Genomic DNA, 26781 nt, shown 5'->3' on the forward strand with positions numbered 1-26781 from the left:
AACGAAGTTTTACGTTTGTATGATTGCAATTAAGAGAGCTATAAACAGCAAAACAAATTAAAATACAAACCGTTTAGTTTTTTTTTTTTAATTTAAAACCATCAAAATTCTTTTTTAACAAATACATAATTTATAATTGAAATTCCTTGATGATGATTTTTATCTTAATTTCTGGCAACACTTTTCTAATCATTAAGTGTTATACATATGTATGAATATTAAAAGTGTTATACAACAGAGTTGTATTTAAAAATGTAAAACAGGGTGTTTCAACAAAATAAAATGTTTATTACTTTATAAAATTCAAAAAATGCATATAATAAATAATTTTATCGTTATAAACTTAAAAAAATAAATTTAAATTTAGTTTATTATTTTAACTTTTGTTATAGTTATTGGCACAAAATGTACAAATTGCAGTTCTGCTATCCGTTATTATTTCATTGCACTGATGATGTGTTTCCGTAGAGTAGATGCTGCAAGGCTTTTCGTTATTACCTAAAAATAAAAAAAATAAATTTTGTTTCACTAAATAATTTAAACATTTGACAAAACTAAAAAAATATATCATCAATTCACGGATATATAGCCCAAAAATTGAGCGAAACAGCTTTCACATGATATCTCACTCGCTTACAGATTTAACACCCTTATTCATAATATATTTTTGTATTTATTGTGGTTTATAAAACAAACTTTGTATGGAAATTTCGTTTTATAAACCTTTTATAAAATTAAAAATTGATTATGAATATGATAACTGTATAACTTTGAACTTCTGTAGATTTCAATAAACTGAATTGTGGAAAACAAGACCCCTTTCACACTAGGCAATTTAGTCGGTTTTTCATTTTCAAAAATACGAATGAAAAACAACCCAACTTGCCGTGTACCAGTAAGTCTGTACTCAAATTTGGGGTCCAATAAATTTGTATTCTCAAAATTTAAACTTTTTAAAGAATAATGGTAACGGTATTTTTCATTTTACACTATTTGAGATTATTTCGGTAACAGTAATGTAACGGTTACGGTGATTCCTGTTATTTTACTGACGTTTTTTGAATGGGGTAACGACTGCCTTTAAATAGTTTGTTATGGAACAATTCCTTTCAATTTTCCTATTTATATATTTATAAAATAACGATAAGGGTTTTTTAGATCTAACTCTATTTTCTATTATTTCACTAACGGTATTTTAGCGGTTGTGGTAATTCCAATTATTTCAGTAACATTTTTTTCGTATTTCTTTAAATATTTTATCATGGAAAAAAGGACCTTTTAATTTTCATTCTATTGTTTAATTAATTACTCTGAAAGCATTTAAGTTTTGTACTTTAATTATTATCTGGTGAGTTTAGTGATGGTTTGTGCGGTTCACTGGGCGATTTTGACACGGAAGACAAAGATTTTGAAGCATTACTCTATGAAGGTTGTTGTCAAACTCAACAAGAGCTTGCAAAATCATTGAGAGCTACTCAATCAGCAATTTAAAAACGTTTGGAAGCAGCAGGATTCATCCAAATGCATCGAAATTGGGTACCAAGCGAATTGAACCTGAGAGACCTTGAAAGACGACGTTGTATATCTGAAACAGAGTACGGAAATAAACAAATCGAAACATTTGCTATCGTTTTGTTTTGTACTTTTCAGTGAGTAAAACAAAAACCAAACACATGCAATGAGAATGATTGTCCTATTATGTTTTGTATTGTTTTTGCTCATGAGCGCAAACTGTACAGCAGCTAGAAAAGAAAAGAGTTAGAACAATATTGAAACAATATGATAAACAACGATTAACAATCGTTTGGTAATTGATTTACTCATTATAATAGAGAACACAGTACAAAAAAAAAACAAAACGAATAAAAAAATACGTTTCTCTATCTGTTTGGTACTCAAATGTACGATTGTAACGGTAAATTAAATAATGCAGATGAGTGAAAAGCTAATCGTTTCGTTTTCTCTCTTTGTCACTTGAAAAGTTTTTGTTTTGTTTTTGCTCATGTACAATCAGTGTTGCCAGGCAAAGTTTACCTTATGTCCCCAATCTGAAAGTCGATGTCCCCAAAAAATCCCCATTTCAAAATTGAAATCCCCAATTTTGTCACAATAAAAAAAATTAAATTATATTGTTAATACTAAATTTTACTATGTTGAGTTTAACAAACTAAAGTTGCAATCTGGCATAATAAATCGATTTTGGAACAAGTTGTTTGGAAGATGTCATTTTACTTTGAAACCTGCCAAAGAATTCTTGATGTTTATCCGATTTTTGTATGAATTAGTTTTTATAACTCCTTGAGAAATCAAGAGCTTTATAATATTCGATTTTTTATTCCAGAAAAAGAAAGAATATTTTGTAAAAAATGGACAAAATAAGCCATAATTTCACAGCATCGGAAGTGGAATCCATTTAAGTATAATTTAAAAAAAGCACTGAAAAACTCATTGTCGTATTAAAATAGAACTTAAAGATAACACTCTGCTACAAAATAAAACTTTTTGTCAGAACTTGAAAAGCGACCCAATGGTGGTTGTAGGCCTAGGTGAGGGAATACTAAAACCGTTTTCAAAGATTTTGAAACTTCCTCAAAATTTTGAGTTATTTTGAAAAAACTGCTTTAAGTAGTACTTTAGTACCTCTAACTCATACATTTTGCATATTTTTTTCGTCGTTTTTCATATTCAACAAAGTTATTTTAATTTTTTTCCATGAAAACCTATTTTTTTACACAGTGTTTTAAAGACAATAGAATATATAGAAATAAACATTACTTGTCGAAATCGGTTTATATTTGCAAAAGTTATTAAACTTTTTTAGATTTCTTAAAAATATTTCAAACTCAAATAAAATTCAACACAAATAGTTTTCATATACATATACAGAAGACATGTTAAGAACTATCTTTTCTTTATACATTGCAATAAAAATGTATATCAATGCATTGGTATAAGCTTTCATATCAAAATAAGTATTGAAATGCTATCAAAATCAAATTTTGTTTATTTTTTTAGATATTCTTAACAAAAACAATACTTATAACTTACAAATGTATCAAAAGATACACCGTATTTTAAAACGTAATCAGTTTTCTTTCCAAACCCGTTGAAAAATATAAAGTCGGACAAAAACTGACTAAAGCTGGCCCACACGGAATGATTTGTTCGCCTGATTTGTGATTGAAAATTTTCAATTATTTGTATTTTTATCGCGCACATCCCCATTAACAAGTAACAAGATGTCGAACACGAACAAATCATAATCACAAATCAACCGTGTGTGGCCAGCTTAAGTTACAGGTCGACGATAAGTTGACGAACATCATTGAAAACTTTTTTTTAGAATAAATTCTGAATTTGAGGATGTTTCTGAAATTTTTTGACATTTTTTTAAATACGAAGTCAAAAATTGGCTCCTAGAGAATGATTCAGCTTTCTGTGTTTAGTAAAAATTTAAAACAATTTAATATCTGTGAACTTTTGATGAAATCCTTTTTTAATTTTTTTATTATCAAAGTAGTGTCCTGGAAACGAAAAATCTAAAATTTTTGTGTTTTTCATCAAATTCTGAAGAAATGAAAGAAATAAAATATTGTTACGTTTTAACCTTTCCAAAACGCTACTTTATTTCCTTTAAATAAACCGGATACTTGTGATTGCAAATAAAAGCCGTTTAGTAGTTTGAAAATTGTAACAACTCTTTATTTATTTAAAATGTACAACAGAATTAAATAGTCACCCAATGTTTTTTTTTTATACACGTTTATAAATTCTCAGAAATACAGACACTTTATAATGTATACGAATTCACTTGAAAAATACAGCACACTTTAAGGCACTCAGTTGATGTTTATTCAAATAGCGTCTCTGATAAACTCACTAACTACTGCAACCTCTGCCACTATTTATAACACTGCCATCTGCACTCTAGATTACTCTTTAACTGTCAAAGTTCGAATATTCTAGATCATACGCCATCTGTGGTGTACTTACTACAATGTTCTTTAACTGAATATTCGAATTCAAACAGCGTAGCCAACTTACGATCAATGGTCAACTGAAAGCTTTTATTTAATAATGCCCACAGATATGTTACAGTTTGCCATTACAGCACTGTTGTTTGAAAGCATTATGCTACTTTTAAATCAGCCCTTAAAATCGTTATATTTGAATTCAAGTACAATTTCGTATCAATATGATTATTTAAACAAAATATAAAACCAAATAGATTAGAAATTGTCAATAAATAGCTCTTCTGTTTTATTACTGGGCCAAGTACTCTACATTGTGAATACCGCTAATGTCTAAAAATGTAAAATCCCCAAGAATGGATGTAAATCCCCAAATTTTGTTAAAATCCCCAAATCCCTCCCCACGAAATTCTGTCCCCAAAAAAATCTTGAAATCCCCAAATTGGGGACAAATCCCCACATCTGGCTACACTGTGTACAATACAATATAAAAATTTTGATTTGTTTTGTACATTTTGCAAACGTTTGCGAAATGTTTTGTTTGTTTTCATACTCTGATCTGAAATGCTGCTTGAACGCTATAAAATAAAACAATTTTTGCACTGAATCATTACTTGCGATGAAAAATGGATCCATTACGATAACCCGAAGAGTAAGAGATAGTATGTGAAGCCCGCCCAATCAGAATCGACTCCAAATCCAAATTAAGAGCTGCTGAAATCTAGCCAGATCATCACAGGAAACCTGCATCGAACGCAACTGATCTGAGTATTGGCCGGAAACCGCCCACAATATGAGGCTAGACATGTAATCGAAATATTTCATCATGACAACGCTAGGCCAAATGTTGCAATACCTGTTAAAACTATGCCAGAAAGATAGGAAATGGGCAAAGCTAATAATGGCCAATACTTTGAATAAATTTTTATATTGTACAAATGTTTCAAAATAAAAGCTAGTTTTAAGCTTTGAATTCTTGTTGTTAGGTTGAGGACAACTTGACTTTCATGGCTCTCAACCGAGATATAGTTTTTATTTATAGGATTTGAATACTAATGGTAAGGTCTAGGAAGTACATGCAGATTCAATAAATTACTGATTTCTGACTGTTACTCCAATCAAAATATGTTGAACACAAATACATAGGACAGATTTACATACCTGTTACAATAACCGCATCCAAATGAGCTATATAACTTTTAGCCAAACGTAATATCTCGATTTTAGATAGTTTGCGATCGTATGGTTCGGTGGGTATTAAAGTGCGTAATGTATTGAAAGCCGAATTAACACTGGAAAAACTAATCAATTTATTATTGATGTAAAAAATTAATATAAAATATAAAAATCCCCAGAATTACATACCTTTGAGTGCGACAACGTTCGCGAGCATTTACAACATGCCTGGGCTTGGCAGTGCTATTCGATGAATCGGACTCCGAGGGACTAATGCGACTATTTGTACACATTTCCATTTGAGGGAAGTTTGTATAGAATTCCATTTGTTAATTGTTAATGCTGTTGTTTTTAATTAATTCAAATATGTATGTATGTATGTATTTTGTTATTGTTAATTTAAATTATTATTCTCTGCCGTTTTGTATGATATGATATTTTTGTTTTAACTATTAAAAATACATATATTTATTTCTATAATTTTGTTTCTTTTGCCTTGTAACTAACTAGTTGGTTGGCTTTCTCCCACAAGACTGAAAATATTACATTGTTCTCAGCTACACTTATATTGTTTGTTTGATCGCTTTTAAAAAATCTACAGAATTTTTGTATTTTATTTTAAATATTTATTTCATTTAGAGTAGCAGAACAAGTGAGGATTGGGCTGGGATGGGATGGGATGCGATGAAGATGGTCATATATAAGATTTTTGTTGGCGTTATTTTTATTTTGTTTGTACTTGGGCTACTGTTTTGTTTTGTACTCAAATGTATCAAATGTTTTTATTATTATTATTTGTTGTTGTTTGTGGCATCCACACTCTATTCGACTACTTAAACAAAAAAAAAACAAAAAATACTGTAAAATGAATTAAGTCATTAATGACGACAAATTGTCCATAAACACTTGTGTAGTAGACATACATATGAGCAATGGGAATTTTTTTATGGAATGATCATATACTCTCGTAAGAATACTGTGGACTCGTATGGTTACTCGTATCAATGGATAATGTTTCATTTAATAGTTAAATATGTATGTTTGTTTAGTACTTATGTGGTCATTTGGTATTATGGATGGGTTTATTGTTCTAAATCAATGGGTGGTTCACTTAGGAATGTGTTATTTGCTTCATATTTCTTTTTTATGGGTGGTCAATTTTTTGAAGTGCTCTTGGGATAGTGTACATTTATTTGTATATCTAGTAAAAATTAGTTCATTTAGAAAATAAATATAAATGTAAAATAATGAATGAAAGTTGTTTCCTTATCCGGTAGATATTACAGATATTTTGAAGTTTGTTTTCACAACATTTAATTGATCAAGTTACCCTTGATATTACTTGACAAAAACCTGTATTTGCAGGAAAATATACTCTATATCAGTGGTCGCCACTCATAACTATCAGGGACCTTTCCAATGACAATTGAATCTACGCTTCGTAACGCCCAAGTCTCACTCGTCTAAAGATTGTCAATCCAGCGAAAGCTGTATCAACCGAATGTTTTTTCCCAGGAATGAACTTTCGAAAACAGTGGATACAAATAATTTTTCCCTATGACTTAAAATTGCGGGATTTTTTCAAATTTGTAGCTTTTATTTTGAAACATTTGTACAATATAAATTTATTCAAAGTATTGACGATTGTTAGCCATGACCTTTAACCTGCTTTCTGGCAACATATGGATTCCGAGCTAAAAGAATTGCTCATCTTTTGAGGCCAAGAAAGAATCAAGCCGGTATTGCAACATGTGCCGGCGTTGTCATAATGGAATATTACTGTTTCATGTCTGACTGAATATTCTGGGCGTTTTTCGGCCAATACTCGCTTCAAACGAACATTGCCTTAGCGGCATGGATATTTGGCTTTGGTGTCGATTCGTCTGGTTGCCAGGGCTTCACATACGATCTCTTACGTTTCGGGTTATTGTAATTGTTAAATTTTTAATCGTAAGTAATGATTCGGTGCAAAAATTATTTACTTTTGTAGCGTTCATGCATCATTTCGGGCATGCAAAATCGTTGTTTAATGTCTCTCGGCTTCAATTCGTATGGTACCCAATTGTTCGAACATTTTGATGAATCCTGCTACTCGCAAACGATTTTAAATTGCTGCTTGAGTAGCTTCCAATGATTTTGCAAGTTCTCGTTGAGTTTGGTCTTTAACCTTTTTTGTTGACCTGGGCGATCTTTGTCTTCCGTGTCAAAATCATCACCATCTTTCGCACTTTGAAACCGATGTAACACATTCACCATAAGCTTTGGTGAGCAATCGGTGTGCTTCAGCGGCACTTTTTTTCAAATTGAAGAAGTAATGCAAAACATCCCTCATATGACGCTTTGTTGGCTCAAGATCTGCCTAGCAGATCTTAAATATGTTTTATCATGTGTCTTAATTATCTTCTTTATTTTATTATTCTAACATTCTACAAATATTCACTGTTTATTGTGCGTGTGTATATTTGTTCAAGTTTATGTATTTTTGCTTGCTGGGCAGATGCAACGATTTATTTAATTAAAATTGCTGATGTTCTTTAAGATAAATTAATTAAAATGAATTTGTTTTTCTTTTAAATTAAACTTAAATATGTGTAATTTTTCATCTTAAATCATTGCAGTGAGAAATTGTTGCAGTAGTAAAGAAATTCGATGTAAAATGTTATTTATAGTGGATTTAGAACTAACTCATCTGTGCAGGGTTAAATATTTACCGATTTGAAATAATTAATATGTAAAGGTCAAGAAACCTTACAAAAATTTCTTCAAAATTACAGACCAACGCCGATAATTGATTCAAACTCATCAGCAGAGCGGTTTCTGAATCGTAACATTAAATCCAATTTAGACGAAACCACAAGAAGTACACACAGGCAAAAACTGGTATCAAAATACCGAAATTGATAACATTCGTTGTTCTTGTTCTTATTTTCTGGACGCGCATCGAGGTCAAGTTCAGATATATGCAAAATTTTACTATTTATATGAAATAAATAGGTGAAACTCGTTAACTTTCTGCATTGTTTTCTAGAAATATGTAGATTTATTTGTATTAATGAATATTACATTAAATTTTTTTTGGGAAATTAACCCTGTATCTCCTTTGGGTCAAAATGACTCAAAAGCTGTATTATCGACAAAATTCGAAAAAAATGCAAATATTTCAGTTTTTGTAAAAATGTTGCTACTAAATAAATACTTTTGCAATTGAATGCAAAATAATCGAAATGTGTACGTAATTATCGTTGTAATGAGATATATATGACAAAATTTGGTTAATAAATGATAAAGTTATTACAAATTCGCCAGACCATTAACATGTCTCAGGCCACTTGAACAAGAAATTTTGGAAAAAAATTAACATATTTTGAGAAAAATTAATATAAGAGTTATTTTTATTTAAAATATATCCGTATTTACTTGTGTATGAGTTTTTGTCTTCGTAGGATTCCGTTAACCTATTCGCAGGTATGGCCCAAAAAAATTATTTTTTTTAACGGCTGTTTTGAATCTCCATTTTCAAAATTTTCAAAATTTTGTTAAACAAATTTCAGAATTTTTTGATCATCACATTGGGATTTATTTAGATCATAATAGGGAATAAAAATATGAAAAAATTATGTCAATACCTCTTACAGTTTTTCCGTACCTGCGATTTAAATTTTGCGATTTTCAAGAAAAATTAATTTTTTGACCATATTATGGCTAATGAGCCCAATTTCCTTACTGTTATTAATTTTAAGTAAAACCTGTTCAGAATTTATAGTCCGGGTAATTTTAAATATAGTCTGAAACTTTTACTGAAATTTAATAATAAGTTGGACATACAATGGGTCAAAATCGGAAAAAAAATTTTAAACCGAATTTTTTTTTTCACCAAAAATAAAAAAAAATTAATTTTAAATTTAAACAAAAAAATTTTTTTTTTAGATTTATAAAATTTAAACAAAAAATTTTTTAAAATTTAAAAAAAAATATTTAAAATTCGTAAAAAAAAATTTTTAGAAAAATTAAAATATCAACATTGGGAAAAATTTTTGTTTACCTAAAAGTTTTAAAAATTTGTATTTTGAAGTATAATTTGGTGAAGGGTATATAAGATTCGGCACAGCCGAATATAGCTATCTTACTTGTTTAACTTAATATTATTTTCAAATGAACACACGTTTGAGTCTTCAAATATAATTGGTCAATTCACAAGGTCTCTTATCATGTCACATTGTCCTAATATTTCACAATGGATTAAAAATGTTGTTATTGACTTTCAAGCAAAACATTTCCTGAAATAATACTACACTGTATGCTAGGTTTATTGTGTTATCGTAACCAACTAGCAGAGACCTGCGCCGAACGCCTAATAGTCGGATAAGCCGAGCTGCCGAGTCGTGAAATATTAGGACATTATGACAATATGACATGACCCTCTGAATTGACCAAAGAATTCTAATTTCGTATTAATGAAGTCGATGTTTTCAACATAGAGACGGGCGGACAGACAGACTTGGCTATATCGACTGCGCTATCTATAACGATCCAGAATGTATATACATTATAGAGTGGCAAATGAAAAATATAGAAATTACAACTTATGGTGAAGGGTATAATAAGTTATTACTAAAATAAAATGCATTTAACCATGAATTCGTTTGCGATAAACATTTATGCTACGTAGAACATTGCATAGTTGTGGCAACCATTTATTTTCTCTCCGTGTAGGAGGACATTTAGAATGAGATCTATGGTACGAGTGTTAACCCAGCAGTTCGGACAAAGTTCCTTGAACTAGTGATTCAACTATCATTGGGGTTACAGAATTATAAACATAACTAGTTAGTTTAACATTTGCATGTCCTAGCCGAGTTATTATACATTCGTGAAAATTATTGTTTAAAAGAGATACATTGCCTTCTATTGTAATTAATGTAGAACTACTGGGAATAAGTCAGGAAAACGTCATACACTTTGAAAAACTTCCAACATCATTTTGCTGTGTCTCAAGGATATAAGAAAAGTAAATCTAAAAAACTATATATTCGTTTTTATTCTTTGTATTCTTTGGAACATGTGCTGATTTACAAACACAAATATTTATTTGATGGTTCAAGTGATTGACACTTGACTCAAGTCAGAGCTAAATATTTTGACACATGTTACAAAAGTGTCCTAACAACATTGCCCAAAAATCCCACAATGAAAATAAACACTCATTTAGATTTATATTTTTTTTATATTTATTTTTAACTAAATTTTATTTATTTTTATTTACAACACTTAAAAATTAATAAGAGACAATAAGAGTAATTACAAAAACAGTATAAAAAGAAAATTTTTAAGAAAGGGATGGTTATACACAGACAAAAATAAGCAGCTACAATTATTACAATGAATATTTTACTTTAAGTAAATAAAAAAAAGTGTGAAAGAAATATAAAATTCCATACCATAGTTGTAAAACAATTATTTCAAACGGAAACTAATTTAACTTGGTATATGTTTTCTTTTTTTTTAGGAAATTAAGGATACATTTTTACAAAACTTAAAAGCTAATAAAATAAAAAAAATGACTTACACTTATAAAAAAAAAACAATTCCAACATAATATCAAAAAAAAATTAACTTAAGATTTTTTCTTTAAAAGGGCAATTCTTTTCTTTTAATTCTCTTTAAACTTTAGCAGTAAAACTAAGGAATTTATAGAACGTTTAACAACAACTTCAAAGTTTAAGCAGATTTCTGTTAACAGTGTGAAATGTAAAATGTTTTACATGTTTTTTTTTAATGATAATTAACTGCTACTGAAAACTAAATGAAAGTAACTACAAAATTCTACGTTTTTGTTTTAATTTTAATGATGGATTTTGATTCTTTCTTTACGTTTACAAACTGGGAACAAATTAATAGTAATAATAGTTTATAAAACACCACAGTCATGTATATTTTTTATTGGTTTTGTGTTTGTTTTTAAGAAAAAATCCATAAGGAAACTTTTACAAAATAGGAAAAATTATAAAAAAATATAAAAAAACAATACTACAAGAATAATTAAAAAAGGCATTTCATATTTACAAGCAGCATACTACAAAATATATAGGCTACGATCGTTTGTTTATCTACCTATTGTTAGTAATAGTATTTTCAAATTTTTATTTTTTCAAACAAACTAGCTACAATTTGTTTTGTAGTTTGTTTCGATTTTAATAAATAAAATAAAAAAAAAAAATAGTGATGAATAGTGTGAGATAAAGTTTGTGTGAATTGATTTTCTTTGTTTGTAATTTACCAATTAATATTGTTTTTTTCGTGGTTTTAGCAAAAAAAAATAAATTAAACTAAATACGATTGTTGAACAGGAAAACAAAATTTCGTTGTTTTGTATAGAAGACAAAAGGAAAAATTTGACTAATTTTGAAATGAACATCTTGTTGATAGTAAGAAGTAAGTGTGTGAACAGAGCAAAAGACTATTTAAATGAGAGCTGTGATAAGTTTGGCCTTGAAGTTAACGAATTTCTCACTTGTGGCAGCCACACGCTAAGGAATAAAATGAAGAAAAATTTGTGATTAGTTTGTGCTGTAAATTGTTGAGATATTTTTGTTGAACTTACCAAAATCAAATCTTGTACCAAATTGGCCAAACCTCGGTTGGCTAAAACGACTAATCTGGTAACAGGGCCGGGAATACCTTCCGTGTAACCGTCATTAGAACGATTGCTATCACTATCGGAATCACTGTCCGAGGAGCCGCTTACACTGTTCGCTGCTTCATCACCAGCTTGAGTTTGCACACTACCAGAGAAAAGCTAAAAAATTACAGGGAAAGAAAAATTATAAAAAATTGTTCCTATGAATGTTGAGTAGTTGGAAATTTTAATAGTACGAGGATTGCTACTTATGATCGGATATGCCGTGATATTTGTGATTTTACAGCTCTCATAGCTATTAGGGGAAGAACATTGTCGGTTATTTATCAGTTAGCAAAACGAAGTTCATTAACGAAGTTCATTAAAATTACCAAATAAAAAACAAACAATTAAAAGCTCATCAGATTACAACAGAAAAAGAAAGTGCATATCATCCTAGCAGTTCTAGGAGACTGTTCCGAACTAGTGATTTTACATAACATTTTGGGAGGCAACTAGTTACATAACTAGCTACGTGACTATTTATTTTAACCTTACTAGCTACCTAACTGGTTACTTGATCAGCTACCTAGCTACACAGAGAATACAGATTCGTAGTAGCAACCGAATTTGTTGCCAATTTGGTTGCACATATAAAATTTTTCGGTTCTATCAACAGAAAGTCAGTTGATAAAGAAGAATTTCGGTTGAAGCAACCAAACTTTTGTTACCCCTTCTAAAATGTTGTAGCCACAACTGTATAATTCTGCCACTAAGCTAGAATCATTCGATTGACAACAAATTCGGTTGCTATCACGAATCTGCTTTCTTTGTGTAGTTATTGGAACATCTACGGCTGCTTATTCACATCAAATAGTCAGTTAAAAAGACATCTCATAGACAGTCCAATAACTGATTTCTTGTAAACAAAATTTACTCCGACAACTCTCCAATAGAATACTTTTGGTGGCTAAAATAACTAATATTACACTATAGGTTACTTAGAGACACTAAAGTGACAATTGAATTCACGCTAGGTTACATGAGAACTCGGTATACTTAAGCAAACTGTATGAGAACTATATCAACACAATTTGTACGAATTACTCACAAAAAGTTTAAAGTGACTACACTCTAGATTACTTAAAAACACTTAAGTGACAATTGTATTCACGCTAGATGGGATGTATAAAGTAACCAATTGACTTCTCTCTACACTACAAAGAGCACATTCGTGTCAAATGATCTAAAATATATAAACTGGATTCAGCCAAGCGATATATTGAAGCGATATATTGACTACTTGCTTAACTGCTGGGATCGTATTATAATCTACATTCCATGTTGTAATTATGCCGATCACAGCTTTACAATTAGGTAATCGCTACGAAATAATCCAAAGGCGATCGCTGGAACTATGCATGTGAACCTGAAACTAATGAGATCGCAGCACAGCCTCGTCTCCAAATAAAACAAAAGCTGTTCGTGCAGAAGGAAATAGCTTGAAAAGCTAGACTTGTTGTCGCTGTTCCTTTAGCAATGTTAAATGATCAATTCGGAATGGCAAATTACCAATTTTGCTTCAAGTATTTAATGAAAAAAATAACTTCAACCATGAGAAAAGTCAGCTCAAATAAGGGATCTGATTTGAGGCTTAATGGTTTTTGATTGGTGATTTTAAGACTCAGAGAGAAAACAGGATTGCTTCGAAAAATCAACAATATTTATCAGAAAAGAACTATATTCGGCTGTGCCAAATCTTATATACTCTTCATCAGGCTCGGATCGAGGGGTTGAAAAAAGGAAATTAATACCCCGTCCAAAAAAAAACCGAAAAAATTTTTTTTTAAAGAAATATTTTTGGTTAAAAAATATTTTTCAAATATGAATACGAGCTGAAATCAAATCAATCTTGTTGATTCCTAAATTAATTTTAATCTAAGCCAATAGAAAATATTGAATCAATCTTAAATTAAGCTGAAAATTCTAAAAACAAGTTAAGTGTAAGATCAGTTTGATCCCCAACAAGGCTTAATGAGAGTCACAATAAATAATTTGTTCGCTAGATGGATCCTTTCATGTACAGAAAGCCTCAAAAGTGAATAAACACCAGTTATATTTTTTTAAGATCATGAAAATCATTATAGTCCGACTTAAATCTTTTTTTTCAGAACCAAATCTATTATTCAGCCCAATCTCCTGAAACTTTTTAATTTTAATCGATGGATAGATTTAAGGATTTTCATTATTTTAAAAAAAAAATCAATTATTATAAGGTGTTTACTCACTTTTGAGGCTCTTTATATGTATGGATTAACAAATACTTGTTCGGAGTGGAAAAAAGTGCTTCGAAAATTGTTTAAAACTCATGAAAATTTCTATAGATTTTGATGAAAAACATTTTTTTGTTCAAAAAATAAGTAGTATCCTACGTACTTAGTGTTATTGAAGTGCCAATAATTTTACTTACTCTGACAATATCGAATAAGAAGTTACCGGAACCTCCAGGGGCGCCTGCACCTCCAGCACCACCGGCACTTGAGCCACCGCTAGCGCCGCCAGCTAGACCGGCACCGCCGAATTGCAAAAACCTTTTGAAAATATTGCTAAACATGAGAATTTGTTTGGAAAAAAAAACAATAGTGTTGTGTTACCCAAAATTTGGAAGAGTGTGTACATTTTTTCTTTCTTAAAAGCCAATTGCAATTGTAAATGTGTATGGAAATTCGAAATGCTAATCAATTACTTTAAACACTAATATAAATACCTCTTGTTTCTATCATCCAAATCGGCAGTATCTTCATTTGAATCCAAAGTCAATTCATCGATGGCTGGTGACTTGGAATCGCTTAATTGCAGTTCGTTGCTAATCGATTTGGGCTTATCGAGATTGTTCAATTCATTGTTGAAACTCAATTGTATGGTCTCTTCTATTTTGGGCGAGGGTATGGGAAGTTGAGCTGGTTGTTGGAGAGCGGCTACAGCTTGGGCGGCGGCTTCAGCTTCTTTGACTTGTCTGGCAACGCGTATGGTTTCTTCCAATTGTTTGTTAATGGCCGATAAATCAATTTGTGTATCAGTGGCACCATTCTTTTAAATGCGAATTAAATCGACATTAATAATGCAAGCATCGAAGTAAATCGAAAACAAATTGTATTCGATTCGATTCGTATTGATTTTGATTTTGAAAAATAATTTCGTGCATTAATTATTTCATTTTAGTTGTTGTTGTTGTTTTCAAACGAGCGCGTAATACCGTTTATTTTTTATTAAAGGGTGGGGGCGGGAAACCAAGGTTGCCATTTTAATGTTTAATATTTTTTGTTTTTTGGGGAGTTTGCCATTTGTGGATAGTGTAGTTATTGTTGTTTTTGTTATAATAACGTGCAAAAGTTGTTTAGTAAAAAAGAGAGAGGCACATACACAGGAGGGAGTAGAGAGGATAGTTATCAAAGAGATATATGGGAATGTATAGGAGGGAGAGGTTATGATAATGATAGATATATGGGGAGAGACAGAGGCAGAGATAGAGAGAGATAGATTGAAACGAGCAGGATATTGTGCAAAAATATAACAAGTGTTTTGGTGATACAGTGTTCATGTGTACATTACAATATGCATATATGTAGTTATATATAAAAATGTGTGGCAATTTTGTTTTCATTTAATGAATTTTCAAAACCAAACAAAAAAAATATAAAAAAATTTTATACAAATTATGTTATTAGTTGTTTAAATTACATTTTTAAAATGAATGCACGTGCATAATGATGTATTTTGTATACATTTTTAATCAATTGATTAATTTTTGATTTTGTTTTATATATAGTTTGATTATTTTTGCATTTGTGGTTGATGGATTTTCATTTTTGATTTAAACGATTGATTGATTTTTGTTTAAAGAGTTATTTCACAAGTTGATATTTTTTGAGATATTTTTTTTTATTATTTTATATGTAGTATGCGCATGAAAAAGAAAAAAAGAGAAAAGAGAAAACAAAAAGCATGAGAAATCATTCATGATCATTCAAATGGTTAATTTTTTTTTTTGTCTAGAATTTTCCTTATAAAAATAATAAGCCAATTTTGTTTTAAAAGGAACTAAGAGTACAACATATACAATAAAATTTTACAATAATAGTGTAGAGATACAAAAAAGAAAAATAATTCCCTAGTAAAACAAAACTAAACTTAAACTAAGCTTAAAAGGGTGAAAGAAATTAATTATTATTAAACATGAGTTAACAAATAGTGTTAGAGGAAACAGAGTTATAGACTCTTCGTTAAACGGAAAAGAAATTTTTTGTTGTTTGATTTATTTGGTGTTTTTTTTTTATTTTTTAGTAAATTTTATTTCAGTATTTGAGGTGTAGTTGTTGTTGTGTTTAAGAAAAAATTTTGTTGTTTTTTTGATGATGCTTGTTTGTTTACTGCCAATTATTTTCAGAGTGTGTAATTTAAAGAAATTCTGTTTAAAAAAAATTCCAATAAAAAAAAGAGAAATTTTATTAAAAACCAATTGTTTGAAGGCAAGAAATAAGCGAAATTTTCAAAATAAAGAGAATAGGAAATATTTTTAAAAGCATTGCCATATTAACACACAAATACATATAAGTAATTTAATAAGGCAATGCTTTAATTTCAAAATACTCTAATTTTTGAATAACGCTTAAATTTAATTGTTTAAAGTTGTTGTAGCAAACATTATCTGTAGTTGCCATGCCACTCACATTTTGTGGATTCAGTAGTTGTAGTAGTTTTATCACCACTATCTACCTCATTATCATCTTCGGGCTCAAAGGTGGGCAATTCTATAGAAACCTTAGTACCACTGCTAGACGAAGAGGTACTACCGCTGCTGCTGCTATTGTCATCATCATCATCGAAATCCGCATCAAAGGTAGCTCTTGCTCTATTGGCGGTATTACCTTGTACGGCGGTACGCAATATAGTGGGTCCCAAGGCGCGCAAAAGTTTTGATATAATCATATTAGCTTGATCATCGATTTGCTACAACAACAATTGTGTGAAGAAAATTTTAATGACATTTGTTCGGTTGTGTCTTGTGTAAATAATAATTGCATGTGCTTGATGGCCAATTTGATTCGATGTATCGTAAGAGATTCAAGCGATTCCTAGTTCTTACCAGAATATCTCAAATCAATGTTTATTTACATTATACAATCTTAAGCTTTTTAAAATAAAACATATGACAAATTTCGGTTTCTGTGATCAATATTGTTTAGATCGTTAAATAAGGGTATTTTAAAGTTTGAAATGTTAAAGGTTTTATAAAATTTATTTACAAATATTAAATATTTTTATTATTCGTTCGAATATATAAAAAGGGGAATTATCAGGTTTGCACAATTAGTTAACGATTTGAATTTAATTCTCAACCTAAAATCGATCTCTAATATAGCAAAAAATACAGTGTTGCTAGAATTTATTCGTCATGAAATGGTAAGTAAAAGTTTGACTGATAATTGATAAATGACTTTTTCCAAATTAATTAAAGTGGAAAACATTCCTTGTTTTGAAATGGTAATATTACCAAAATATATCTATATATATACCTCAAACAATATCTATTGTTAAATTTAAAAAAATCTACATGTTAAAAATTTCAAACTATTCGTTATATTTTAAGCCTATGCCTACATTCTTGTTATTCTTTACATCTGGTAACCCTATTGAAATACCGTTATCAGGGATGGAAAAGTGTATACGATCGTACTATTTTTTGATACTATTTCATATTAAGAAGTATTAAGTATTTCCTGTAGAAAATTCAGAAGAAAATCATGAGTATAATAGTATTTTCTACAGAAAAGCTTCAGTATGACAGTATTTTCTACAGAAAATCTAGAATATAACAGTATTTTCTATAAAAAATCTAGAGTATAACTGTATTTTCTATAGAAAATCTTAGGTATAACAGTATTTGCAATAGAAAATCTTGAGTATAGCTGGATTTTTTTTTAGAAAATTTTGTGTATAACAGTATTTCCAATAGATAATCTAGAGTATAACAGTATTTTCTATAGAAAATCTAGAGTATAACAGTATTTTCTATAGAAAATCTAGAGTATAATAGTATTTTCATTGGAAAATCTAGAATATAACAGTATTTTCAATGGAAAATATTTTGTATAACAGTTTTTTTTCTTAAGAAAATAGAAAATCTAGAGTATAACAATATTTTCTCAAGTATAACAGAATTTCCTATAGAAAATCTTGTGTATAACAGTACCCTCTATAGAAAATCTTGTGTATAACAGTATTTCCTATGGAAAATCTTAAGTATAACAGTATTGGCAATTCAAAATTTTGAGTATAACTGTATTTTTAATAGAACATTTTGTGTATAACAGTATTTTCTTAAGTATAACAGTATTTCCTATAGAAAATCTTGTGTATAACAGTATTCTCTATTGAAAATCTTGTTTATAACAGTATTTTCTATAGAAAATCTTAAGTATAACAGTATTGCAATAGAAAATCTTAAGTATAACAGTATATTCTATAGAAGATCTATAGTATAACAGTATTTTCTACTGAAAATCTAGAGTATAACAGTATTTTCAATGGAAAATGTTTTGAATGGAAAATGTTTATATAACAGAAAATAGAAAATCTAGAGTATAACAGTATTTTCTAAAGAAAATCTAGAGTATAACAAAAAATCTTAAGTATAACAATATTTGCAATAGAAAATCTTTAAATTTTAAGTATAACAGTATTTTCAATAGAAAATCATGCGTATAACAGTATTTTCTATAGAATATCTTAAATATTTCAGTGTTTTCTATAGAAAATCTTAGGTATAAGAGTATTTGAAAAATAAATATTGAGTACAGCTGTATTTTCCATAGAAAATCTTGTGTATAACAGTATTTTCTTAAGTATAACAGTATTTCCTATAGCAAATCTTGTGCATAACAGTAATTCCTATAGAAAATCTTGTGTATAACAATAATTCCTGTAGAAAATCTTGAACAGTATTTTCTATAGAAAACTTTGTGTATAACAGTATTTTCCATTTAAAATCTTGTTTATAACAGTATTTTCTTTAGAAAATCGTGTATAAAATGGTATTTTATGTAACAAATCTTGTGTATAACAATATTTTCTATAAAAAATTTTGTGTATAACAGTATTTTCTATAGAAAATCTTATGTATATCACCAATATTTTCATTTACATTTAAGCAATCAAGGGTTAAACAAATTTTAAAAATTTAACTTTCCATCCCTGACCGTTATATTAGACAACATACAGTTCTCTTATAAAGAGAGTATTTTTCGCCATGTTTATGTTTACATATGCAAACATGTGTTGCCAACTATAATACCTACAAAACAATAACAAAAGAACTTAAGCCCAATTTTAAAAATCCAATTTCAGAATAGAGTCACCAATTATTCTTAATTCTGAAACTCTCATGCCTTTTGTAATTAAAAACCCAAAAAAAAAAATTAAAACATTTCAAAATAAAGTTAAAAGAAAAAAAAATATGAAGATGATTATAAACTAAACTACTGTTTTGCAAATATTAACTAAAATGAAAAAAAATTGAATAAAATAATAATTGTTTGCATAAATGAAGTCAAAATGATGAGTATAAGTGCCAAAGGAAAAAATACACAATTCATTAACTACCATTCAATAAAAAATTAATAAGAACTACTAACGATGCTTCATACAACAAGATGAGCTAAAATATGTGTAATTTTTTTTTTCAACATAAATCCAGGAAGAGTTTTATTTTCGAGTAATGTGGTGAACGTAGAATTATTTAAATTTATAAAGCGTTGAGTTGTTGAAGGTCGGCTTCTTAGGGAGTTTTGTAAGCATAATAACAGAGTTGTATTTATTTAATTATTGACTGGCAATAATTTCGTAATTTTTGGTGTTGTTGTGGAATCTGCAGTTAAAGTTGAAGTTGTTGTTGTTGGTTGTGATGATGAGGTGGAGAAATTATCTCTGGTGGCAACAAAATAATTTGTAGAATTTAATAAACGATTTAAACTTTCAACAATAGCCATCAATTGTGATTCATTAACAGATCTCGTTTCCGTATTGGAATTTAGTTCATTTTGCAGAGTTGTTGTTAATGAATTCACCATTGATGAGGTTAAAGAGTTGGGTACATTAAGGGTAATATCGGGTTTGGTAGTGGTTGAGGTTGTAGTACTAGTAGTAGTAGTGGGATTAGGAGTAGTGGTTGTAGGTGTTATAATTAAAATGGGACTTTCAGTCGTTGTCGAGGTGGTGGTACTGGTAGAAGGTGGGGACGTTGTTGGGGATATTACATAAATTGGGCTAGTTGTGGTGGTGGTAGTCGAGGATGTGGTAGTAGAGGGGGTAGTAGTACTGCTAGTTGTTGAAGTTGTGGTAGTAGGAGTTGTTGAGGAGCTGGTTGCAAAACTGCTCGAACTCACTTTATTGGTGGCATCAGCTTGTGAAGTTTCTGGTGGAAAGGTGGGCAAATCAATTTGTACCCTAGTATTTTCACCACCCGCAGACGTGGTAGTCGCTGTACTATCATTGTCTAATTTATTTATATCATCTTCATCATCGTCGTCATCATCGAAATCAGCCGCTAAATTAGGTCTGGGTGTCATATTACGATTATTACTACCCAATACAGATCGCAAAACATCCGGCCCGGCTACTCGTATCACCTGAGCTATGATACGATTTACTATACCATCAATTTGCTATTTGAAAAAAACATAGTTTTATGGGAAAAAACACAATTTTTGGGTTTTTACTGTTTCAAACAAAAACAAAAAAACAAAATAAGAAATTTGTGTAAAATTATGCAATCTGCAATTGTGAGTGTAACATAGAGAGAGAGAGTGATCATTCATTATTGGGTAATATCCAAGGCATTATCAAAATGTCTATATAATGTTTATCTTAAGTTGTACATTAAATTCCATGCATGCAGTTTGGAACCTTCTACCTTGTTCGCTGTAATTTTCTTTTTTTTTAATAAAATTGCCAGTAATTAGTAAAATTTTGTTGGATTTTGCTTTTTAGTAAAATTTTGTGATTTTATTTTGTTTGTGTTTCATTTTTTCGAGGAAGGAATTTGTTTTGCTGGAATTAGTAACAAATGATTTGTTTTATATTTCTTTTAAATGAAATAATTAGCTTTTATTTAGGGAAAATTTTTAAGGGCAATACTTTTTTTCACTGGTAAAATATTCAATTTGTTTTTTAAGTATTTTTGTCATAGTTAAATGTTTATATATTTTTGGGGAGGAAATTGTCTTAAATCTGTTTGTTTGAAAGCTTCGAAATTTGTGAAATCTCTTAGCATCATCAAAATGTTTGAAACTTTTTTATTAGCTGCTATATAACTTTTTCAATGAGACCACAAATTTTCCGAATTTGACCGAATAGGTCCAGAATTGGTTTTTGTAACAAACACATGGGTGTTGTACGGGAACTGGTACAACAAGATCGTCATACATGATCATTAGATCGTTTAAAATATTTGTATGGAATTCGGTCGTTGTGCAAAAGACAAGAGCTTAATCGGCTTCGATTCATTGATCAGAATGGGTCTTTCAAAACAATCTCAATTCAGAAAAAATTGTTTGTACTTCAATTCAAATGGCTTTTGTGCTAAACACATGGGTATTGTAGGGTAACTGATATTTCAACGAAAAGAAAACTTCATGTCTAATGTTTGTAAAATATTCGATCATGTCAAGATCGTGATCGTGTTCGAATCACTGCTAAGAATGGGTCTTTAAAAACAATCTCAATACAGCTAAAATAGTTTGCTTTGAAGCTTCAGTTCAAATGGTTTGTGTGTTATAAATATGGTTGTTTTAGGGGATCTGATTTTTCAAGACTGTCTTACATGATCATTAGATCGTTTAAAAGAAAACTTTATATCTAATGTTTGCACAAAATTCTATCGTTTTGCATCAAATGACAAGAAGGTTATCGGCTTCGAAGCATTGATCAGAATGGGTCTTTCAAAACAATCTCAATCCAGCAACAATTTTTCGTTTATAAAGCACTTTAATTTAAATGTTTCCATATTTTTTCAGTCAGTTTGGAAAAGAGCTTCATATGGAAAAACAACCGTCACACATGTATCGTTCTCTATCACAAATAATTCGGATTTAACAGATCATCGTAAAGATATGAGTCTCAATGAAATCTCCTTTAGCTTGGAGTGGATGCTCTGGAAATTTGTTCAATTGTATTGATCTTCATGTAAAATTAAGTCATTTTGAATACTTGTCTTGTCTCTAAACATGATCAAATTATTATTAAATTGCCAGTGAAAAAAGTATTGCCTTGATTTTGGAGCCGATTTTTCAATTATGATGCCATTTTTAAAGTTTTATAATTTATTTTACACCTAAAAAAGTTGATGCCAATCATCATATCACATGTAATGCCAATTCTGTTGAAGTTTGTTTTTTTAGTATTGCCAATTAAAATTTCTTTTAAAATTGTTAAGTTAAGTTAATCTTCTGTTTTCTCTGCTCCACTTTGTTGCTGCTGTTCCAAAGATTCTGCGGAGCTTTCAAAATCTCCATCCGGTTCATAAACTGTAAACTCCTTTGTCATGGTAATATTTCTGCCATTTATATCCAACTCATCATCAACATCATCCTCGTTAAGGGGCAAACGTGGATGATCGTTTGTGGGATTTAAAGCGGTGCCCAAGACAATGGGACCCAATTGTTTTAAGATATTATTAACAAAACGATTTATTTCCTGGTTTAATTGCTAATTTAAGAGCATTAAAGATTTACAAAAATTTAAAATTCATTCATTAACTTTTTCAACACAATAACAGTCGGTTAATTTGCTACAAATTTTCAAAAAGACTGACATGTGTAGCTGTCGTTTTAAACTAATCAGTTAAATCCTTTGAATTTAAACACACCTACTTCTGTGGTTTCAGATTAATTATGCATACCTAAACTATTAATAATATTTACATATAATAGATAAAATTTAAGTAAAATGAATAATAAAATAATTAATTGTGTATTCATATCAAAATGTCTGGTGTTATTTTTTCTATTCTATAAATTTTATAGTACAAAATGTACAAACAAAAATAATACATAAATATTTCAATCATACCTTAGTTATATCGGGAAACAGATCACGTAATAAACCTATTGTTCTTTTATTACGTTCTGCTATTAATTGTTCTTCGGCTCGGGATCCCAATGTCAAAACATCCAATTCCTTGAAAGAAATGATAAGAAATGAAGATCAGTTAATAAATAGGGTTGCAATTAAATTTCTTTATATTTTAAGGATTTTAGTGTGTTTTTAATTTTTAAAATTTGTTGTTACAAAAAGTGAAAGTATTTTTTTTTTCATAGTTTTACACGTAATTGCAATTTTGTTATTGTTGAAGTCAAAAACCTTAAATCACATTTTCTTGTGTGTTGTAAACAAAAAGCTAAAAGTGAATTGTATAATTTGTAGCCTAACTTTTAACAATTTGGGTCGTGTTTGGGATGCTGTTTATTGTTTTATTTTTTCTAAGTATTATGCAAACTCTTGTTAATTTGTTTTAAACAAATTTTACACCTACAATTGCAGCAATAAATTATCAAGTGTAGTGATTGATTTTTCAAGCATTGTTTGTTTTCAGTAAGACAATAAATAGTTTGCATTTTGATTGTCTTAATTGTCGGATGTAACTTTTTAAGTTTCATTATATTTATGTAGGTAAGTACATTGAAATTGGAATAATTCCATTTGAGCTTGAATGCTCATCGTTTTATGGGAATACTAGGAGAAGGAAGGGAACTGCGGCGGTCTTTTTCTTTTATATACAATTTAAAACGGATGAAACAGTATAGATTAGTGATTGACACAAAGAGCACATGGAATATTGATATAAATTGTAATCCAGCCAGGTTTTAATTGTGATTTCGTTTCTTATTTCCTAATTTCTATGAACTTCATTGACATTCGTGTTGTTTAGAGGTAAATAACAGGTCATGTTCGGCATTTGGTGGCTATGAGTGCCTATCACTGGTATAGATACATGTAGAGCGGAAGAAAAGTGACAGAATCTGCGGTATTTTATAAATCAATACAAATAGATTCAATGAACACGTAACGAGGAAGAAAGGGTGTCTCACTGACACACCCTTAGCCTTATCTTGGCGCCCCACCCTCTCGTGCTTGGAAGAGCTGTCGATAATGAATCTGAGATACATCTAATTCTTCATCAGATAATCTGTTGGGTTCACAAGTGTCGTTTCGGAGACCTGCTGTTCTTGGGTATCACAATGCGATGATCAGTTTATGGATGGATCAAATTGAGTACAATGAAGAGTACTTGCCCAGGGAATCTAACCTATGTATTGATTTCTTGGGTATCACAATGTTATCAGTTTTTGGATGGATTCAAGTGAGTTGCTTGAAGAGTAACTTTCCTCGGAACCTAACCTATGTATCGCTTTTAATAGTAAAGTTCATTTTTACATCAGATCGATTTGATGGAAACTTAAGTAAATGCCATAGGTATTACTGGTTCCAACTTAGCGACACTATGTAAGAATGTCTCAGAAGCTCTCATGGAATATTAACTATGAATTTTTAGAGACATTTTTACTCATGACGATGTTACAAGCAGGAAATAATAACTATTTTAAGCCAATTCATTTGAAAGAGTTTGGCATTAATTAGAAAAAGTTTGGCATTACATAATTTTCGCTTAGAAAAATGCAATTACCTTTTGAGAATAGAAGATCTGGGGAAAGAAAGAAGTGTTTCATCCGAAAAATACGGGGTTTCATCCAAATCATTCTGAATAAAGGCACTTAATCTTTTGGCGCCTACAGATCCGTCTGATCATGCTAAATTAAGCCCCCTAGCTTCCTTGATGTTCGTTCTGGAGGTTTCCTCCTCCATGACAATTTCTACATAAAACATTACATGGGAGGCCCATTATCCTGCTCATCTAACAATGATTAACCAGTGCTAACTGCTACCAACTGATCGCGCGGAATGTCTTTCAGTCGATCAGTCGACGGCAGTCTTTGAAATAGACAAAGCCATCATTTGAAATAGACAAAGCCATAACTTTCCATACCTATTTGCTTATTTTGGAGTGTGTCAAGTGCTGTTTAACTCTACTGTATGTATGTATGTATAAGAGATCTCATATAAATTGCAAACTTTAAGAAGAACTAATTATTCCTTCGGCAACGCTATGTTTAAGGGCCATTATTACAACTTGCCTTTATAGTTAAAGGTAACTTGAAGCAGTAGAAAAAGGTACCCTTAAAGTTAACTTTAACTATAAAGGCAAGTTGCAAAATGCATTAAATCTCCTTTCTGCTAATAGCCAAACAATTATGTGTTAGCATTTTAATTCCGGACCTAAATAGTTCACAACAGTATAGCGCAAATTGTATAATTTTATTTATTTTAATGGCCTGACATTTAAATTGACATGAAAGAAGTGTGTCACATTCCGCGTACTAGGCAACCGACATTCAGATGTTGCGTGTAACTTGCAAATTCAATTAAAATCAAATTATGACAATGTTGTGAAATATTAACACTTCACCTCTATAAATCATAAACTAAGTAACACAGATAGACATAACAGATGGTTTGAAAACATAAGAAGAGAGAAAAAGAGGAGCAAAAAAATTGCACAACGTTTAATTTATTTCATGTCATAATTACTTTACATGAACAGCACGCGTCATTTGTCACGAAACTCCCACGATTCTAATGGCAACAGATACAAAAAAAAATATACACAATAACAAAGTATTGTTGTTTAAACATGATTAATACAACATAATTATCATTAAAATGTTAAATATTTACAGACAATAAGACGAAACCAAAACAAATAGCTAAAAGATTTAAATAAGCTGACTGCATAATGAAACTCTACAAATATTGGTTGGATTAAAGATTTAGAAAAAAATCACTTTAAAACGTGTTTAAAAATCAACTGAACTTTAAACACCCCAACAATGTTGTTTAAAACGTTTTTAGATTTTTAAATTAAACTTAATGATTTAACAACATTTTGCAATTAGACTTAAAAGTTTAATAAGATTTTTGTTTTTAATAAAATTAAATTTAGTGATTTTTAAATTACATAATTTTCCTTTTTCCAACTAAGTAAAATTATAGTAATAGAAATTTAACAGCAAAAGTGAAAATGACTGGCATTGTTGCCAACTTTAAAACGTATTTGTCTGAAAAGACTTCAAACGTTTAGCAGCACCAGGAAGGAAATTGTTTAGGTAACAAATTAACGCCTGTTTTAAACAATATGGCACTCTTGTTTAACATTCATTACTTTTTTTTTAAATATATTTGTTTGTTGTTGTTTAAGACTATGTTTCTGCCACAAAAATAAAACAAATAAAAAAATATTTAAATAAAAATAAATAAGGAAACAGATGATTGATCGCAAGCAAAACACACAAAAAAAAAAAACCCAAACTGTCATGGTAAAATTTAAGGCAACTGATAGTAATAACGATAGTGTTTAACCATTTGCAATTGAAATTATTTACTTACGTTATAATTTTTATTAAGCCAATTTTATTTAGCAATAGCTAATTATGTATTGTGGGTGAATATGACGTCAATGCTTAATTTTTGTTAAGAATTAATATAAAAAAAGCCTAACAATTGCGTGCGTGAAACTGTTTTAGAATTTATAATACAAAAATGTGTTATTCGCCAGGAATTCAATGAAGTTTTTTAAATTGGATAATAGGGCTACATCTTTCAAAAAAAAAAACTACTGAGTATTTATTATAATTTTTAAATTCAAATCAGGTGTGTTCATACTATAAGATATTGATCAAGGAATTTTATTAAAATAGTTATTTTAAACATTATGAAATACCAGCTTCACTAATAATTTTAATATTGCTTGTTGAAATCCTAACATAATTTGAATACATAATTTTTTGTTTGTTTTCATGGAAAAATATAAATTGCGAAATGTTACTGGACTCTAACCAAACACCT

At 29.7% G+C, this 26781-nt stretch overlaps 2 protein-coding genes across 4 annotated transcripts in view; both read right to left on the minus strand.

Moving 5' to 3' along the window:
* Positions 1-341: 341 nt before the first annotated feature.
* Positions 342-5662, minus strand: LOC135958996 (transcription factor 15). Of its 2 annotated transcripts, none has more exons than XM_065509969.1 (3): positions 5337-5662; positions 5133-5263; positions 342-498 (listed from the first exon to the last, which is right to left on the minus strand). In XM_065509969.1, exons 1-3 carry the CDS (start codon positions 5471-5473, stop codon positions 377-379), a joined length of 390 nt encoding a protein of 129 aa, XP_065366041.1. In that variant the 5' UTR covers positions 5474-5662; the 3' UTR covers positions 342-376. The 2 variants fall into 2 exon arrangements, with proteins under 2 accessions (XP_065366041.1, XP_065366040.1); XM_065509968.1 differs by having other exon boundaries at positions 5133-5272; positions 5337-5660.
* A 4695-nt stretch (positions 5663-10357) lies between these two features.
* Positions 10358-26781, minus strand: part of LOC135958236 (keratin, type I cytoskeletal 10) — a 42016-nt gene continuing 25592 nt past the window's right edge. The window contains exons 3-7 of one of the 2 annotated variants that reach the window (XM_065509128.1): positions 22891-22998; positions 14531-14853; positions 14234-14354; positions 11749-11943; positions 10358-11674 (exon numbers count right to left, since the gene is read on the minus strand). In XM_065509128.1, the coding sequence (XP_065365200.1) occupies positions 11609-11674; positions 11749-11943; positions 14234-14354; positions 14531-14853; positions 22891-22998 (813 nt within the window). In that variant the 3' untranslated portion in view covers positions 10358-11608. Of the gene's footprint in view, positions 11675-11748; positions 11944-14233; positions 14370-14530; positions 14854-22890; positions 22999-26781 lie in introns of both variants that reach the window. The other variant, XM_065509127.1, reaches the window with a different exon arrangement.

The sequence above is a fragment of the Calliphora vicina genome, chromosome 4, assembly GCF_958450345.1.
Source record: "Calliphora vicina chromosome 4, idCalVici1.1, whole genome shotgun sequence".
NCBI classification, from domain to species: Eukaryota; Metazoa; Arthropoda; class Insecta; order Diptera; family Calliphoridae; genus Calliphora; species Calliphora vicina.